This window comes from Podarcis liolepis (genome assembly GCF_965112155.1).
Source record: "Podarcis liolepis genome assembly, chromosome: 1".
Lineage (NCBI taxonomy): Eukaryota > Metazoa > Chordata > Lepidosauria > Squamata > Lacertidae > Podarcis > Podarcis liolepis.
In genome coordinates this window covers 116931239-116950131 of record NC_139554.1, presented here as the reverse complement: position 1 = coordinate 116950131, position 18893 = coordinate 116931239, and the positions used below count along the sequence as shown (strand labels likewise).

General features: G+C 45.2%; 1 protein-coding gene across 1 annotated transcript; it reads left to right on the top strand.

Moving 5' to 3' along the window:
- Nucleotides 1-1804: 1804 nt before the first annotated feature.
- PDK1 (pyruvate dehydrogenase kinase 1) lies at nt 1805-18304 on the top strand. Its single transcript, XM_083469644.1, has 11 exons — nt 1805-2413; nt 6124-6265; nt 6567-6638; nt 7414-7598; nt 7839-7934; nt 9184-9261; nt 11230-11306; nt 13037-13135; nt 14696-14806; nt 16487-16600; nt 16705-18304. The coding sequence occupies exons 1-11, from the start codon at nt 2296-2298 to the stop codon at nt 16843-16845; spliced, it is 1233 nt and encodes a 410-aa protein (XP_083325770.1). The 5' UTR covers nt 1805-2295; the 3' UTR covers nt 16846-18304.
- Nucleotides 18305-18893: the final 589 nt, after the last annotated feature.

Here is an 18893-nt window from a genome sequence, read left to right as displayed (position 1 = left end):
AAACTGTTCTTAACCTGAAGTACCAATTTAGCTAATGGGGCCTCCCGCTGCCGCAGTGCAATTTCAGTTCTCATCCTGAAGCAAAGTTCTTAACCCGAGGTACTACTCAGTTAGCAGAGTCTGCAACCTGAATATGTATCCTGAAGCATATGTAACCCGAGGTACCACTGTATACACATAAATACACCCTAATATGTAATATGTAATATGCCTTGAGCAGAATCTCCCAGAACAGCAGCCAAAGGCGGTTTTCATGTGGGAACTGGGTGCATGAGAGTCTATTTATGATGCTATTCCCCACCCCCACGACTGACACATCTTTAAAGAGCTGCAGGCCAACAAATGGGAAAGTTTAAACTTTTTTTTTAAAAAAATGCAATGATGAGAAAAAGCTTATTCATGACTTTTAGCAGACAGAAAAAGGGTTCAGGAATTTCTGTTCTCCCCTTGCAGTGTGTAACAACATACTGTAATCCTATGCATGTTTATTTGGAAGTCCTACTATATTGTTCAGTGGGGTTTGTTCCCAGGTGCGTTCAGGATTGCAGCCAAAGTCACTCAAGACTGTACTCCTGTGCACTTAAGAATCATAGAATTGTACTGTGTACATTGCAAAAAAAGAGGGGGATTGTTATTGTAAGTTAACCACACATTAATCAGATATGGTATTTATAAAAACTGAGAGTACCTTTTTTCCTGTTTTGTTTCCCATATGAGTTTTATTTCTTGTTTTTCCCCCCTTCATTTTTGTCTTATCTTACTCTGTGCATTTGCAATTTTGTACTTTTTTATTTTTCAATAAAGAATTAAAAAGAGAGAGAGAATAATAGAATTGTGGAGTTGGCCTTACTTGGGAGCACATCCTACTTCTGAGCTCCGTTGTGAGGTGCGTTAAAGCTAACCCAATTCTCGCTGCCATCTCTGCCAGAGTCGTATCCCTGAGTGGCTGGGCCAGCGTCTGGGGCAACCCAGTCTGATGGGCGGGGTCTAATAATAATAATAATAATAATAATGTGGGATGTTGTTGTTGTTTAGTTGTTTAGTTGTGTCCGACTCTCCGTGACCCCATGGACCAGAGCACGCCAGGCACTCCTGTCTTCCACTGCCTCCCGCAGTTTGGTCAAACTCATGTTGGTAGCTTCGAGAACACTGTCCAACCATCTCTGTCGTCCCCTTCTCCTTGTGCCCTCCATCTTTCCCAACGTCAGGGTCTTTTCCAGGGAGTCTTCTCATGAGGTGGCCAAAGTATTGGAGCCTCAGCTTCAGGATCTGTCCTTCCAGTGAGCACTCAGGGCTGATTTCCTTCAGAATGGAGAGGTTTGATCTTCTTGCAGTCCATGGGACTCTCAAGAGTCTCCTCCAGCACCATAATTCAAAAGCATCAATTCTTTGGCGATCAGCCTTCTTGATGGTCCAGCTCTCACTTCCATACATCACTACTGGGAAAACCATAGCTTTTACTATACGGACCTTTGTCAGCAAGGTGATGCCTCTCCTTTTTAAAACAAAAAAAATTCCTTCCAGTAGCACCTTAAAGACCAACTAAGTTAGTTCTTGGTATGAGCTTTCGTGTGCAAGCACACTTCTTCAGATACCTTGCACACGAAAGCTCATACCAAGAACTAACTTAGTTGGTCTTTAAGGTGCTACTGGAAGGAATTTTTTTGTTTTGACTATGGCAGACCAACACGGCTACCTATCTGTAACTCTCTCCTTTTTAAGACGCTGTCTAGGTTTGCCATCGCCTTTCTCCCAAGGAGCAGGCGTCTTTTTATTTCGTGACTGCTGTCACCACAACGTGGGATACCAGCTGCTAAAAGAGACACAAGGCACGCACGCAGCGAGCAACACCGAAACGCAGCCAAAGAAGCGGGTGCAGGTAGCCAAAAGGCGGCTCGGACTGCAAGCCCCGGATTCCCTCAGGTTGGAGCGCCAAGGAGCAGCTCTTCCGGACCCACCCGCCGCACCTTCGCGCAGCCTCGGCCCGCCTCTCCCCCCTCCTTGGCTGGGCGCCGAGAGGAGGAGGAGGCGCTGCTGCTGCCGCTCTTGTCGCCCGGCCCCTTGTCCCTGCCTGGCGTCGCCGTCGCCGCCGCCCACCTCCTCCCTTCTATCTCCGCACAGAGCAGAGAACCTGCCCGGGAAAGCCACCGGCTGTTCGGCTTGCAGCTGCCGAGCCTGGAAATGGCGGCGGGGACGACCTGAAGGGGGGCCCAGAACGAGAGCGGAGCGCGCCGCGCCGCAGCTTCCCGTGCGCCCTGGTGCGCCTTGCGCGCCTCTCCGCGCCAAGGGGTCGCCATGAGGCTCCTCCGGGCGCTGCTGAGGAGCGTCTCCCCGGCCACTATCCCTCAGCAGGTGGACTTCTACTGCCGCTTCTCCCCGTCGCCCCTCTCCATGAAGCAGTTCCTCGACTTCGGTGAGTGAGCGCCGCCGCCAACCCGGTGGGAAAGCGCGGCGCCCCCTTGGTTTGCTCGCGCACTTCCTTCCTCCCAGCGGCCCACCATTTTCTTCTCCCCGTGGGACACCGTCCCTTGCAGACCCTGCTTGGGGGTCGGAGGGCGCTAGGCCTCCCCTCGGCGACCTTCCCTCCCTCAGCCATGGCAGGCGCCTGGGTGCGGGCAGCCAATGGGAACGGGCGTCCTCTGTGCCGCCTCCCTCCGCTCCCATTCGGGTTCTGGGTTTGCAGGTCAGGAGGAGGAGGAGGCCTCGCGTTATCGCTTCGAGCAAAACAAATCCGACTAGGCTGCTGCTTCCGGAGTTGCCTGAGAGTTCAAATGTAATGCTGCGGCGGCAGGCGCAGAGCTGGAAGGGGGACCCCCACGCTCATCTAGCGCAACCCCTTGCAGTGCAGGAATGTCAACACGCGGGCGGGGACCCCATCCAAGTTGACCCCGCATAGCTTTGCAAATAGGCTCGCGCTTTTATTGCAGCAGCAGCAGCAGCAGCAACAACACATTGCATTCCCGAGGCTGAGTAAACACGCTTGTGGTTGGCGGTGCCAGTTTTAATTAGAGCTTTCATTAACACGCGCGCCCAAATTCTCTTGCTTAGTGTGCCAAGCGACTGATTCCAGCAAAGGGAAATTGCCACGCAGCCACCTTAACAGGCGAGGAAGGGATTCTTCTGGAGTCTGAGCAGAGAGGTGTGATGTTGCCGTGCAAAGAATTCAGCTTTATTGAATCTAGCACCCTTTCTCTCTGCTCAGATGTGTCTTAGTAAGTGATGGCCCTTTTTATCCTGGAACAGTTTTCTGCCCTGGTTGTCATTATTGCAGAGGCCTGCACTTCCCAATCATAGTGTGCGGAGTCCTCTTCTAAAGCCAGGATTCCGTAATGTTAATTTCTCCCCAAAGTGGACCATATATAAAATGGACTTGTGTTTGTGTGTGTGTGTGAATGGCTACTTTTCCTTATTTATTGCAAGTGGCCCTGCTGAATGTTTTATACAACATGTGCATATTGCATCAGCTAAACTCTACACCCTTATCTGTTGAGAAGCAGTAACGTCCTATGATATCAGCCTGCAAGCGCCAGGTTTATATAATATCTTAAAAACATTTCAGCAATATTGTTCAAATCTAATCTGGTTTGTAGCCTGCCATTTTCCTCAATGTATCTAATTGCAGCACTCTTAACACTACCATGTGTGACATGGCAGCTGATATGTTGTATTCGAACAGTGTACCTGATAGCAGAAACATTATGAAGACTAATTTGGACTTTATGCGATAATTTTGCTTTTGCTAAGTACACCTCCGTGTTTGGTGTTTACAGTGCTCAGCAGCGTAAAAAATGTGAAGGAAAATGCGTATCTCCAAATATTGACATGTATCAGGCAAGTGTGGTGAATGAGCTCTAAATTGAGCATTAGCTAATACTGTGGTGATATTGCTAGGAAATGAAAAAATCATTTTGCCACTCTTCAAGAGTGTGGGGTGGTTGTTTTTCTTATAGCAGTTGTGTGTTGTTGGCATTTCAACAGTGTTACACAAGAAAAATATATTGCAGTGTCAGTGGCTTCTGTTGCATTGCTCATAGAGTACATAAAGATTTTTGCTAAACTTGAGCAAAGCTACGTGCTTGCTTCTTGTCCAAATCCCTTTTGATAGAAACCAATGTTACTAATTTAATGCAGACCTCAACCTAATTTCATTGTGGCAGGCATAGGCGCCGACTCCATGGGGCCTGAGGGGGCCCGAGCCCCCTCAAAAATTCGTTTGGGGGGCTCCGCCCCCCCAATAATCTCAGGCGCCCCTCCAGCAGAGCACCGCCACCGCGGTTACTTTAAAAACAAAGCAAAGCAGTACCACTCGTAGAAACATGGGCGGTTGATCTAATGCTGCTGAGGAGAGCGGGGGGTGGGGTGGGCCTGAAACTGCTCTCACTCGCAAGAAGATCCGTTTCATTCCCCACTTGCTTTGTAGGGGGCTCAGGGTCACTCTCTTAGGGAGCAGTGCGCTGCCACTCGAGGACTCCATTTTTGGAGGAATCCTTCCCAGTCTTTGGTGCTCTGGAGTTTGACGACTGAGCCGTCCTTCCTCGAAAGCTTGGGGTTGGTCCGATCAGGCGTGAAGCGGAGCGAAGCACCCACCCCACGCCCAAACTGGCTCCCTCCGCCGGTTACCCGGGAGGAAGAGGTCCTAGACCACTAGGGAGTTAGTTCGGAGCAGCCAGAGGCCAATGTCTTTCCCCTTCGCCCCTCGCGTCCAGGCCACGGCTCTTGTGGTGCAAGCCTCGACTCTTTCCCTCCATGCCATTCCACAGGATCTTGGGATCTTTTTATTGCAAGAGACCCCTGCCTCCTCCCCACCTGCTCCCTCGCCAGCCAGACAGCCGCGCGCCCTAGCCGGAGAACCCCGGCCGTCCCCGTCGCGCAATCGGCTGGATCTCCCTTCAGCAGGCCGTGCTCACAACTCGGCCCAGGGACCCCCCAGCAGCGGATCTCCGGCTCAGCTGAAGAATCCGGCAACAAGCCCCCTCCTCCCCAATCGCTCCGCCGAAATACGCTCCAAACCCCCCCAGATAGGCCGCCGGCCGCCAAGTCTTGTGGCGCCCTGAGCGAGGGTCTCTCCCCAACACCGCCACCTCGAACTGCGTTCTCCCGGCTACCCGAGCGAACCAGCGGCAGGGTATGGGCCCCCCCAATATTTTTTATAAGTCAGCGCCCCTGGTGGCAGGTGACAGATGAGTCCGAAAGGATGGGAGTAGGGTAGGACGAGGGGGGAATGGGGGAACAGCTCAATTGGATGGAGTAATGGAAGGAAGGTGAAGGTTCATATCTCTAGCAAGAGCTATTTGACCCTCTCCTCGCAGCCCACTGGAGGAAGAGAGAAAGAAAAAGGGAGACCTGCCCACTGCCAGATTGTGGTCCATAACAGATTACCCTCAAGTTGATGTAGGTGTGACTAGAAGTGTCTTTTACCAACTTTGGGTGGTAAGGAAGTTACAACCATTCCAGGATTGAGATAACTTGACCTTGATTGCCCATGCTCTGGTAACTTCAGAGTTGGATTACTGCAATGGGCTCATGGATAGCTCAGTTGGTTAGAGCATGGTGCTGATAACCCCAAGGTTGCAGGTTCGATCCCTGTAAGAAACAGCTGTGTATTCCACAGAGCAGGCCTTTTCATGTGACTGTCCCTGACCTGTGGAATAGAACAGCATTCCTGTTGAATTATTTCCCAGCTGGCTAAATAGTTTTTTACTACCAAATGTTCAGGATTCAGTCATGTTTTATATGCATTTGCTGTTTTTGTGTTTTTAATTATCTTGTGTGTAAATCGCGTTGAGGCAGTGGTTTAGAAGGTGATAGATAAATTAATTGTCAGAATAAGAATCATTATGTAGCCCTCCTTCACAGGAAAAGGGTTCCCCATTTAGGATTAAAATGTTCCATATATTATTTGTGTGTGTGTGTGTGTGTGTGTGTGTGTGTGTGTGAGAGAGAGAGAGAGAGAGAGAGAGAGAGAGAGAGAGAGAGAATGAATAACTACAAATTCTGTCCCCACATTTCCTTCTTCCTCACGAATTTGCACATTTCCATACTTGGGTTCAATGCTCCCTTTATAAAATAACATCCAGTGGTTCTGTAGATATTGTTTGATTCCTCTATTTTTACCCCCTTTAGGATCTGACAATGCATGTGAGAAAACTTCGTTTATGTTTCTGCGACAGGAGTTGCCAGTAAGATTAGCAAACATAATGAAAGAAATAAGTCTGCTTCCAGACAACCTTCTCAAAACTCCTTCCGTTCAGCTCGTCCAGAGTTGGTAAGAATCAGTTTTTAAAAACGAAAAGCAAAACTGAACTTGGGTATTTAATAGACACAGCAAGTGATGATAGAAAATGTGAAGTTCCTTCACTTATTTTTTACGTACCTTTGCTGCATGTTTTCTTCTCACTTGTGAGGAAAGATTTGGAAGCTGAAAGCAGCCCTTTAACCCTCTCCAATGTTATTTTGCTGAGTTAATGATCTCGACTTTGTTAGAAAATGTTAGCAGGAAATGGCTAATAAATTCAGCTAGACTATATATATGACAAAGGCCAACCGTGTGGAAATTGTGTTTATAGGTACGTCCAGAGCCTTCAGGAGATCCTTGATTTCAAAGACAAAAGTGCAGAAGATGCAGAAGCTGTTTCTTGGTAAGTGCATTTTAATGCATCTGAATATATTGTGGCAACGGATTCTCTAAACTCTTTGTGTGCAGCTGTTATTCTGCTTTGAGAAGATGAGTGTCATCCTTTTGTGCCATTGAACAGATGTTAAGGGCGGTCTTCAGACTATTCTGAATGAAGAGAAGTCAGAGGTAGACACATTTTTCTTAAGCATTTAAAATAACAAGGGTTGTTGGACCTTGCTCTGAAAATGATCATGGCTATGCTAACAGAGACAGACCCATACAGTGGTACCTCAGGTTACAGATGCTTCAGGTAACAGACTCCGCTAACCCAGAAAAAGTACCTCAGGTTAAGAACTTTGCTTCAGGATGAGAACAGAAATCGCGTGGTGGCAGCAGCGGAAGGCCCCATTAGCTAAAGTGGTGCTTCATGTTAAGAACAGTTTCAGGTTAAGAACGGACCTTCAGAACGAATTAAGTACTTAACCCAAGGTACCACTGTATTTGAAAGTTCAAATTTTGGTTCAATTTTTGCTTCCTGGATGATTTGTTGAATAGCAAGATACTTTTTTTTTTAGACCATTTATTTTTATTTCTTTTTTTGCACTGAATAGTTAAGTGGAAGCTGTGACTCTTGAGCAGGGGTGGGGAAATATTGGCCCTTCAGCACTTCCATCAGCCCACAGTCAGCATGGTCAGTGGGAGTTGTAGTACAGCAATATATGGAAGACCATAGTTTAGCCACCTAGGGCCTTTAATGTGCCTTAGACCCATTTCACAGAGCATGCACTTGGTTTCAGTTTTACAGATACTGTGATAACAATCCGGAATCGTCACAACGATGTCATTCCTACCATGGCTCAGGGCGTGATAGAGTACAAGGACCACTATGGTGTTGATCCAGTGACCAGTCAGAATGTGCAGTATTTTTTAGACCGCTTCTTCATGAGCCGTATTTCAATCAGAATGCTTCTTAATCAGCACAGTAAGTACTTCGGTTAATCGCAGAGATGAAACATATGTGTAGAGCAATTGAGAGTGGTTTTCTTTCAAAGCCAGGGGCTTGTATATGGAGCACCGTGTTTTAGCATTTTCCTTGTCTGTAAATGCCTGCCAGTTTTGTTCTTAAAACAATATATTAATTGTTTGTTCCCTGGATGTAAAAGCTGCTGCTCTTGCAGCCCATAAATTGTGAATTCACTTGTTATCTTCTTCCATTTGGCAGCTTTGTTGTTCGGGGGGAAAGTCAAGGTCAACCCTGCTCATCCCAAACACATTGGAAGCATTGATCCTAAGTGCAATGTGGTTGAAGTCATAAAAGGTAACATCAGGTAGACTTATCAAGGAAAACAGATGTAATAGCAAATCATTGGTGGCAGTCTAAACGGGCTGTTGACTGTGTTTAACATGGTTCGTGTTGTCAGTTATGCCGGTGGTTATAATCAGGACTGTGTGATACTTTGCCAAAAAAGGGAAAAGAATTCTCAACAAGTTGACCCAAATTATACATAAAGAAAAGATGAACTATATAACTTGTAGACAATTTTTGTAATTTAGTCCTAAACTAGAGAGTGTGACTTCAACTTACTTGGCCGGAGAGTAAACACCATGGATCTAAACAGGACTGACAACAGAGTAAACGTGCATAGAATCATGGTTACTTCCCTATGCTTTTTATAGTGTGTACCGTATTTTTCGCTCTATAAGACACACCTTTTCCCCTCCAAAAATTAAGGGGAAATGTGTGTGCGTCTTATGGAGCAAATGCAGGCTCCATGGCTTCAGCGATAGCAATGCGAAGCCTCCGAAATGCAGTGGGAGCGCTCCTGCCGCGCTCCGGAGGCTTCGCGTTGCTTTCGCTGAAGCCTGGAGAGTGAGAGGGGTCGGTGCACACCGATCCCTCTTGCTCTCCTGGCTTTGTTTCGCTGGAGAGGCGCTGCACAGCTTTCACTCTCCGCGCAGCGCCCCTTCAGCGAAGCGGGAGGAGAAAGGGAAGGGGCTCTGTTTCTCCTGCCGCTTCGCTGAAGGGGCGCCGTGCAGAGAGGGAGAGAATTTCTTGTTCTCCCCCTCTAAAACAAGGTGCGTCCTATGGTCAGGTGCGTCCTATAGAGCGAAAAATACGGTATTTGGCTGGTCACCAGGGGCGGGGGCTGTGAAAGGCTACTGGGAATTTTAATCCGCTCTGGCTTCTGAGATTTTACCAAACATTGCTCACACACTTTCAAACACGTTCAACCTCAGGGACAATATATTTGACTTTTTTTTTTCTTAAAAAATAAAAGAAAAGAAAGCTCTGGAAATTAAAATCTGCATTACTATACACTTTTTCTGTACTTTGCACCGAATCAAGGCATGCATGCAGCTGTAGTTGGTAATTTGAGTTGTTGTGGCCAGAAATATTCACAATTGGTGTCAGCTGCAGTCGTCAGCAGTTCATTCCTGAACAGTTAAGAACTGGGCTGTCGTTAGTCTTGTTTCCTGACATTTTAAAAAACTTCCGCCAGGATATTGTGCAGAGCTGCGAAGTGTAAACCTTTAAACAAAATTGTTGTGCTTTGATTTTTTTGCAGACGGCTATGAAAATGCAAAGACCCTTTGTGACCTGTATTACATGAACTCTCCAGAACTTGTACTCGAGGAGAGAAACGGTAAGGACAGGAAGTGGAGTGGGTCATTAAAGGAAGTCACAACTCCTTGGCAAGGATTTGTCATACGCTGCCTCCTTTTTGTGCAGATCTCCCTTTTTAGACTGTGTCTGCGGTAGTAGTGCTCATCTTTCCATTGGTTGGGCATCACGTGTGTGATGACTGTCTTGCTCAGTCTGCAGTACAAACAGGGGCTGCCTCTGGTGGATAGAATGTTAATCGGGTATCCTGGGCACAGCCTTAAACACGATGTGTCTATATGTGCCGATTTCATTATAGAAATATGCTACGGGGGACCTTGGGCGGCTGCAGGTCTCTGCATCGTGTTTGCACAGTGAAAGAAACGTGTTGCAGGGTTTGCTGTGAAAAGTTCATAGCGTGACCTTGTGAAGTAGCTTTCGGTGTCGAGTTACAAGGGGTCAGCAAACTTTTTCAGCAGGGGGCCGGTCCACTGTCCCTCAGACCTTGTGGGGGGCCGGACTATATTTTGAAGAAGAAAAAATGAACAAATTCCTGTGCCTCACAAATAACCCAGAGGTACATTTTAAATAAAAGGACACATTCTACTCATGGGAAAACACACTGATTCCCGGACTGTCCATGGGCCCGATTTAGAAGGCGATTTAGAAGGCCCGCAGGCCTTAGGTTGCCTACCCATGAGTTCATAACTCCACCAGGCACATTTTGTTGTGAGACCACACTTATCCTACAATGATAACTGCAACAGCTACAGTGTGGGCGATACTTTTTCTTCAAATACTTCTTTGAAACGAGCTATTTAAGGTTTACTTGGAACTTGCACATACTGAACACATTTCAGCGTGACACGGGTGGCGCTGTGGGTTAAACCACTGAGCCTTGGGCTTGCCGATTGGACGGTCGGCGGTTCGAATCCCCACGACGGGGTGAGCTCCCGTTGCTCGGTCCCTGCTCCTGCCAACCTAGCTGTTCAAAAGCATGTCAAAGTGCAAGTAGATAAATAGGTACCGCTCTGGCGGGAAGGTAAATGGTGTTTCTGTGCGCTGCTCTGGTTCGCCAGAAGCGGCTTAGTCATGCTGGCCACATGACCCGGAAGCTGTACGCCGGCTCCCTTGGCCAATAAAGCAAGATGAGCACTGCAACCTCGGAGTCGTCCCCGACTGGACCTAATGGTTAGGGGTCCCTTTACCTTTAACACAGCCCTGTAATGCTGCCAGATCAGGAGTTTATTTCACTGGGCAGAGAGTAAATCAGACATATATACACCATGTGCGACCTTTTACTGAAAAGGTAAAGAGCTGCAACAACCTTCAGCGGTTACTATTGCAAAGAGGATGTGTCTTTCTGTGTGCAAGGCCTGTGACACACAAGCCACAGAGATAGCATTTATGATATACTTCCACTATACCTTCTCAAATTGGGGAGTGGGCATCTTTTAGACAGATAATAAAATAGAAAAACAAATATTATGTACCTGGATCCAAATAAGCATGTATGTGCTTAGTTCCAACATACCGTATTTTTCACTCTATAAGACGCACCAGACCGTAAGACGCACCTAGTTTTTGGAGGAGAAAACAAGAAAAAAAATATTCTGAATCCCAGCAATCCCTCTTGCTGTTCTGGCTTCTGGGATAGCTGCGCAGCCTGCATTCGCTCCATAAGACGCACACACACTTCGCCTTACTTTTTAGGAGGGAAAAAGTGAGTCTTATAGAGCGGAAAATACAGTACTATTTTTGAAGTTTCAGAATAAATTTTTAATATGGTATTGGGGGCAGAGGTTGCTTGTGTTCAACAAGGGGCAGGTGGGAATCCAAAAATAGCCCTGGATAGATATACAAGCTCTGTTTGGCATTCCTAAATAAGCTTTTTGAATCTAAGCCATTGTAAACTTCTAAGAGGGCCACACTGTTTGGTCGTGCTCAGTCAGGCCTTGCCAAAACTGATAGTTCAGCACTCGGTTGTCTTTTTGTTCCCCTCTTTTTACAGTAAAATTACCAGGGCAGCCCATGCAGGTGGTGTATGTCCCGTCACATCTCTACTACATGGTTTTTGAACTTTTCAAGGTTTGTACAAAACACACACTGATATGTTGTGGATCCTCCTTCTCTGTTTTCTGTTGCCAAACTGTCAAGAGACAAGACAAACATGGCAGTTCCTGACATTTGATACGCTGAAAAAAAGAGGGGGGGGAGGGTAGATCACTTTTAAAGACAAGCGCTTGAGGCTTACACACAATCTACTGTCTTAAAGGAGGTCTCCATAGGTATTCTGATGAGCCACAGCACCCTATCTTGCCCTCATGCAAATGCTGTTCTCCTGGTCATACCTGATAATGTCCCACATCTCAGCTAGATGTTTTATTTTCATTCCCGTCAAAAGACTCAGGTGAACATAATCTCATAGGGAAGTAGCCAGTGTACCAAGGAGCTCAGAGAAGAGCAGGCTGATTTTTGAGTTACCAGGGGTCAGCAAACTTTTTCTTCAGGTTATAGGATGTGGGTGGCGCTGTGGTCTAAACCACAGAGCCTAGGGCTTGCCGATCAGAAGGTTGGCGGTTTGAATCCCTGCGACAGGGTGAGCTCCCGTTGTTCAGTCCCAGCTCCTGCCCACCTACTAGTTCAAAAGCATGTCAGAGTGCAAGTAGATAAATAGGTACCACTTCAGCGGGAAGGTAAATGGTGTTTCCGTGCTCTGCTCTGGTTTGCCAGAAGCGGCTTAGTCACGCTGGCCGTATGACCCGGAAAAACTGTCTGCGGAAGCAGACAAATGCTGGCTCCCTCGGCCAGCAAAACGAGATGAGCGCCGCAATCCCAGAGTCATCCGTGACTGGACCTAACGGTCAGGGGTCCATTTACTTTTACCTTTATCTTTAGGGCTTCAGGTCAAGCTGTGGTCACCAGGACTGGAGTTGGGCTTAGTACTTCAATGTGGGCCTACAGATGTTGTTGGATTACAACTCTTACCATACCCAGGGTTGCCATATTACAAACTGAACATCTGGGCAGTTGTTGAGCCTTTTGAGGGGAGCAGGCAAAATTGTTGAGCATTTTAGGTTTGCCCAAAGATGCGTAGTGTCGCAAAAATTGCCGTTTCTCAGCTATTGTTATGGAAAATCAGGAAAGACGACTGCAATAACATGGGCTGCCATACATCTGGAATTTCCCAGACATTTCACCGATTCCCACCCACACGCAGTATTCCGGATATTTCCAGGAAATACCGGACATATTGCAACCCTGTCATAGCTGACCATTGGCTAGGCAGTCAGAAGTGGAGTGTCCCCATGCCTGAACTGGCATTATTCCTGTGGTCATGACTGCCTTTTAACATCTGGAGATTCCCCACCCCTAGGGGATCCCTTTATGTGCCCAGGGTCACATGTGAGAATGATAGAGTTCTCCTCCAGATTTTGTTTCCATGGATTGCTCTGCAAGTAAAGGGACTCGATTTCATATCTAAAATACAAAATATACATTGTTGCCTGTATTTAAATTCTAAAACGGCAGGGAACAGAATTCAGACTATTGTTCCCATTCTTGCACTGCATCCATGAAATAACTTTCAATCTTGAAAGACAGAAATAACCAAATACTAGTCAAGTCGGTTGGGTAGCTTCATAAAATGTTTACAAAGCAGGAAGCAACTTTATAATGTATTCTGGAACAAGTTTATTCTAAAATCTTGTGAATCATTATGTGATCACAGCTAAATGGAACCGTTTTATTAAATTACCAAGCTAAAATGATATACAGATATGTAATTCGGCCATTACTTCCATGTTTTGAAATCTTAGAATGCAATGAGAGCTACAATGGAACATCATGCGAATCGAGACGTTTACCCTCCAATTCATGTCCACGTCACATTAGGCAATGAGGATTTAACTGTGAAGGTAATGGCTTTGTTTACTCTCTCATTTCCCACTTTGTAGTCCTGGCAAACGGTTAAAGCACTGGTTTTCCAGTAATTTTCACCTTGATGTGCATTTACCTGCCATGGGCATTTTGCATGTTTATTTACTAATGAATTACCTGGTCATAAAATAGCAAGTGGAAGCAGCATATATGATTCAAACAGGACTGCTAGAGTATTTTGCCAATTCAGGGATCTTCTGATCCAGGATGAGGAGTTCAGCCTATTTTGGACGTGGTTGTGCTCCCCATAACATTCAGATGAGCAGCTGGGAGATGCTCCTGGATCTATCGTTATTCTTGGATGTTTGAGTGGCAGCTGTGGTCCTGAGTGCTTTTGTCCAGCTGCAGCTCCCCTCTTGAACTGAACAGGCCTGGTCACAGTCATAGTAATATCAAGAGTGGACTGTCTGCCATTGAAGAGCGTTCTGAAACTCGATCCAAAAGGCTGCCAGGGTTTTAAACGGAGCCAGACAGGGAGGATGCATTGCTACAATATTGTTTCATCAGCAGCAATGGCCAGGGCCTAGGATTTCTTGATCACCTCCTCTCATATGTAGCTTCCCAATGCCCTATTCCACATTTGGAGACCCTGCGCTATGTCCCTGTGTCATCTGAGGTTCAGTGGATGGTTGTATGAGCAGACTCTCGATCGCTGCCTCCTCAGCTGTGAAATATCCTAACTGACACTCTCTGCTGGATTCCCAGCTTTGGTCCACACCTGGCTTTAAAGAGACCTTGTGGGGATTATATCTTTTGTAGATTGGGGCTGCTTACTTACCGGTATTTGGCATTGAAAAAGAAATCTTTGGTTTTGTATGATTTGCATTATTATATTTATATTAGCTGCCTATTATTATTCTATTAGAGGGACGTGGGTGGTGCTGTGGGTTAAACCACAGAGCCTAGGACTTGCCGATCAGAAGGTCGGCGGTTCGAATCCCCGTGACGGGGTGAGCTCCTGTTGCTCGGTCCCTGCTCCTGCCAACCTAGCAGTTCGAAAGCACGTCAAAGTGCAAGTAGATAAATAGGTACCGCTCCGGCGGGAAGGTAAACAGCTTTTCTGTGCGCTGCTCTGGTTCACCAGAAGCAGCTTAGTCATGCTGGCCATATGACCCGGAAGCTGTATGCTGGCTCTCTCAGCCAATAAAGCGAGATGAGCACCGCAACTGCAGAGTCAGCCATGACTGGACCTAATGGTCAGGGGTCCCTCTAACTTTTTATTATTCTATTAACTGTCTTGAACATCCAAACTAACTGAAGAGTAGTGTATAAATCGTTTTGAAGAAGTACATTTTGTGCATGCAGGCCAACATTCACCATTCATTCATTCATTCAGTTAGTATAGCACGCTATACTCGCAGGTCTCAGGGCAGTTCCCTAGGTAAAAGCACAATATAAAAACATTAAATACATAATGAAAAAATACAAGGTGTCTATTTCTGATGTAAGGTTGGGTATGCCAGCATTTGTTTTTAGCCAGATCTAGAGCGTGTGGCATGAATCGTCCCCAAGTCCTAATCCCCCCCTCCACATTCTAGATGTGTGATCGTGGCGGCGGTGTTCCTTTGAGGAAAATAGATCGGCTGTTTAACTACATGTATTCAACTGCACCCCGTCCCCGTGTTGAGACATCGCGAGCAACACCTCTGGTATGTAGGCCATTTTTATGTGATGCCTTGCATTGGCAGTTGGCAAATTAGTTAGTTGAAGTGGTTAACAAAATATTTCCTTGTACATTAAGGGGGGGCTTTTCCGGTTGAGGGCAGCATTCCTTTGGGGTAATGTGGGGTGGGGGGGCAAAAGCCAGTAGTGGGTACATTGCTTCTCTCACCACCCTTCTCTATTTCTTGCCTACCCAGCAGGCTACCAAGGAAAGGACAGATCACTCTTGCCCGATGCAAATTTGCAGAGAACTCTTTTGAAATTAGGCAAAGAGCCACATGAAATTAGACCACACTGGCTGTAGGTTGCCCATACACAGATCCATTGCTTATGGTAAATATGGGCCAGAATGATGTTATTAATAACTAAAGCCAGTATCTAGAGTTCCACTGTTGCATGTATAAACAAACTTCCAAATGCAAAAAAAAAAAACCTTCAGTGAAGAAAATCAGGCTCTAGCAAGGCACTGTTCCATCAGTAAAACCCTGCTTTGTGCAGTTAATGATGGATGTAACTTGCTCCAGTTCATGGGCAAGAACAGCCTCGCTGCCATTTTTGCTCCCTGCTTTCTAGAGTGGTGTGCAACTATTTTAAATGCTAATAAGTTTAAGGCTGAAGATTCTGTGAGCTGGTGCCTATATTGTTTTGGTGGCTTATCTGGGCATTTTTTTATACTCCACAGCAAGTCAAATAAGAGCATTGTTCAGCGAGACAAATTCATACACCATTAGGCCCTGTGTCTGCTTGTTCTTACATTTCATCTGAGTTTCTGTGCTATCTTCTACCACATTATCTAACACTTGTCTTTCCTTATGCCTAGTGGTTATAAATCTGATAATGCCAGATGTTCATGTCACACAGTGAAATTACTGAATATCCATTTCAGATGCCCATGCGATCCTATCAGAAGAGAAAATTGCATGCAGATGCAATAGGGATAAATGAACAGCTTTTTTTCAAGGGCAACTGAACAGAAGAATGAACAGGAGAGGAAGACCCAACTGGTGTGGCTTAGTGGTTAAGGGTGTTGCATCAAGGGTCTGGAAGACTCGGGTTCAAATCCCCAGTGTTGAAGCTTACTGAGTGGCATTGGGTCTTTCTCACAGCTTTGTTGTGAGATTAAAATGGGGAATAAAAATGTATGCTACCTTGAGCTCCTTTCGAGGAAGGCAAGTTATAAATGTAATAAAAATAAATAACTGCAAGCTTCAGTTTCATCTGAATAGGAAGCCATTGGCACGGATCGGGAAGAATATTAGAGAACACCTACCTGCAGTTTTGTCTTCATTTTCTTTTCACTGTAAAAGTAACTCCCCTTTTCTCATGTTTGTGTCCAGCAACAGAATGCTTTTTCTCTAGCAAATGTTGATTATATTGGGCGGGATTCAACAGACAAGTCCCACTAGCAGAAGCTCACACAAGGATGTGATGGGGGTTTCCACTGTCCTTCCCTCACACCCCCCAAAATTGGCGGGGGGCGTGTGTCAAGAAGGCCACAGAACATCGCAGGAAGGAAGGGGGCCATTCTGGATGGCAAGCTAAAATGCTTGCGCTGGTGCAATGATCAGAAGAGTGCAACTTGGAACTCCCATTACTATTTTTGTTTTTCATGTTTTAGCTAACTCTCTTGTTGTCGGTTTTTGTGTCTCTGTGTGTGTTATGTTTAGGCTGGATTTGGTTACGGCTTGCCTATATCCCGTCTCTATGCTCAGTACTTCCAAGGAGATCTGAAGCTCTATTCGCTAGAGGGTTATGGTACAGATGCTGTTATCTTCATAAAGGCATGTTATTTATCACCCGCTTTGACAAACGTCTTTCCATTTAAAAGGCAGGATCTGATGATGGCTAAGTTATATTGAACATTGCCCTTTCCTTCTCTCTGCAGGCTTTATCAACAGAATCTGTTGAAAGACTGCCGGTATATAACAAATCAGCTTGGAAACATTACACAGCGAATCATGAAGCAGATGACTGGTGTGTCCCAAGTAGTGAGCCAAAAGACATGACTACATTCCGCAGTATATAGCCATATGGGACAATATGTGGTGTGCAGAAGATAGCCTTAGTACACAGTTCATGATAGGACTGTGTAAGTCTGGTTTACTACAGTACAGCTCTAATATTTTGTATGGGGGAGCACACAATTTGACTAAACAGGAGTCAGAAAACCACGTCTTTTCTAGAGCAGCGTTCGTTTAAAAAAGTGAGTATGCTAAATTCATTTCAATCATTCCGTCTTAAATTGCTTCGGCAGGTAGATCTGGTGTATCAAGTTCTAGATTTTATATAAAAAGGTCTGTGCACAGCTTGTTCAAGTATTGTACAATTTCACTTGCCAAGCATTCTAATGAGACTTCCATGGAAAACTTAGTTGAATTAAAGAACTGCAATGTTGTAAACCTTATCTGGGAATCAGTTGCACTAGCACAGACAGCATTACAATGTGAGAAATACTAGATAAAACGTGATCATGCTTTTTTTCTAGGAATCAAACAGTTTGAGCCTTCTAATATTAGACACCACAGTTCTTCTAACAAACCACATGCATTTAATTTCATACATGATCCAGCTTGAGTTTCATTAATATTAATTTGGAGGTTTAGCACATAATTAAATATCTCCCACTAAAATCAGTGGCACTTGATAACATTTACATTTGGCTAGCTTGTGCCTTGTGTTTTTACCCTCTGTAGGAAGTTTGAATGAAAATCTCAAATCTGGTAGTGCATAAATATGTTATTCTTTAGAGTTCCAAGAATGAATATTTGCCTCTCTTCAGAATATTCAGGCATAATGAATTGGATCCCAAAAATGATGAGTTGAACTTCACTCATGTAGTGGGACTTTCCTGCCACCACCAAAGTTGGTTCTGAGAATTGAAGGACTGTCTGGGATGGCATATGATGGGGTACAGGGGCTATAGTGGGATAGGGAATTATGGAGAATTCAGTGGGGCTGACTTGTGGGAGTGCCTTGCGACACGCACAGGACATCTCTGGATCCAGCCCTTTTATATCAGCAGTTGCAATTAATGCAAAAACACTGAACATGATCTGGACAAAATGGAATTGCTGGAGAGGCTTAAGCAAGTCCTCAATTCTCCTGTTGAAATTAGTGGTATTTGAAAGTGCTTAAACTTTTGATGAATTTTGCTTTTCAGTAAATGAAAGTTGTTAATAAAGCACAGTCTGCCTCCTAATTTAATGCCACTGATACTTGCACTGATTTTTGCAAAAATGAAACAGGCCTCAGGTTGTTAAGAAAGTTTGGACATTATGCACATAGTACTTTTGACATCTAATTGCTATGGCTATGTTTCTTTGCACTATTATAGTATTTCTTTTAAAACATTTGGATATGTTCAGCTTCTTAAGAATGAAAAGAAACTGGAGCAATAACAACGTATTAGTTCTTTTTAAAAATGTGGTATACTTTCTGATGTTTCTTGCTGCTCTAGCCTATTAAATACTTCTATACATATTTAACTTCCTGTTTATGCTCTATCTTTTATAAACATGTGGCCAGCTGCCAAGTAGTAGAATGAAAGCCATTTAATTTCACTGAATTCAGCCAAATTCTGGGGTATTTGGTAGTATCTAATACTGTCATGGTAACTTGCAAACTCAACAAGAAGCGGATGAACAGTTGCAGCCATCGTGAACGTAATGCCAGTATTGCAAGGAATAATCAAGACAGGAGCTATCTAGTAAGTTGTGCATATGTTATAGAAAGCATAATTGGTATCTATCTGAAGGGTAGTTTCCCATTGGCAAAGCAAAGCCTATTGAGTTGGGTTATAGTTCCAACTGGTGGTTGAAGGTAGAACAAACATTTTGGGAAGTAAAGAGCTCCCACAATCTAGTTTGCAGACTTGCTAAGCCCAAAGTAGGTCACAGGAGCGAACCTAAAATGTAAGTATAGTACAAGAAACTGAGAGAACAAGGATCAGCTAGGCCTGACTTCCACGTGTGTATGTCTGTCTGTCTGTCTGTCTCTATATATAAATAAAAATTCAGGTTACTTGCATGGGAATGAGTGAATATTAAAGTTGCAGTCATTAAAAGTAGGGTGCAG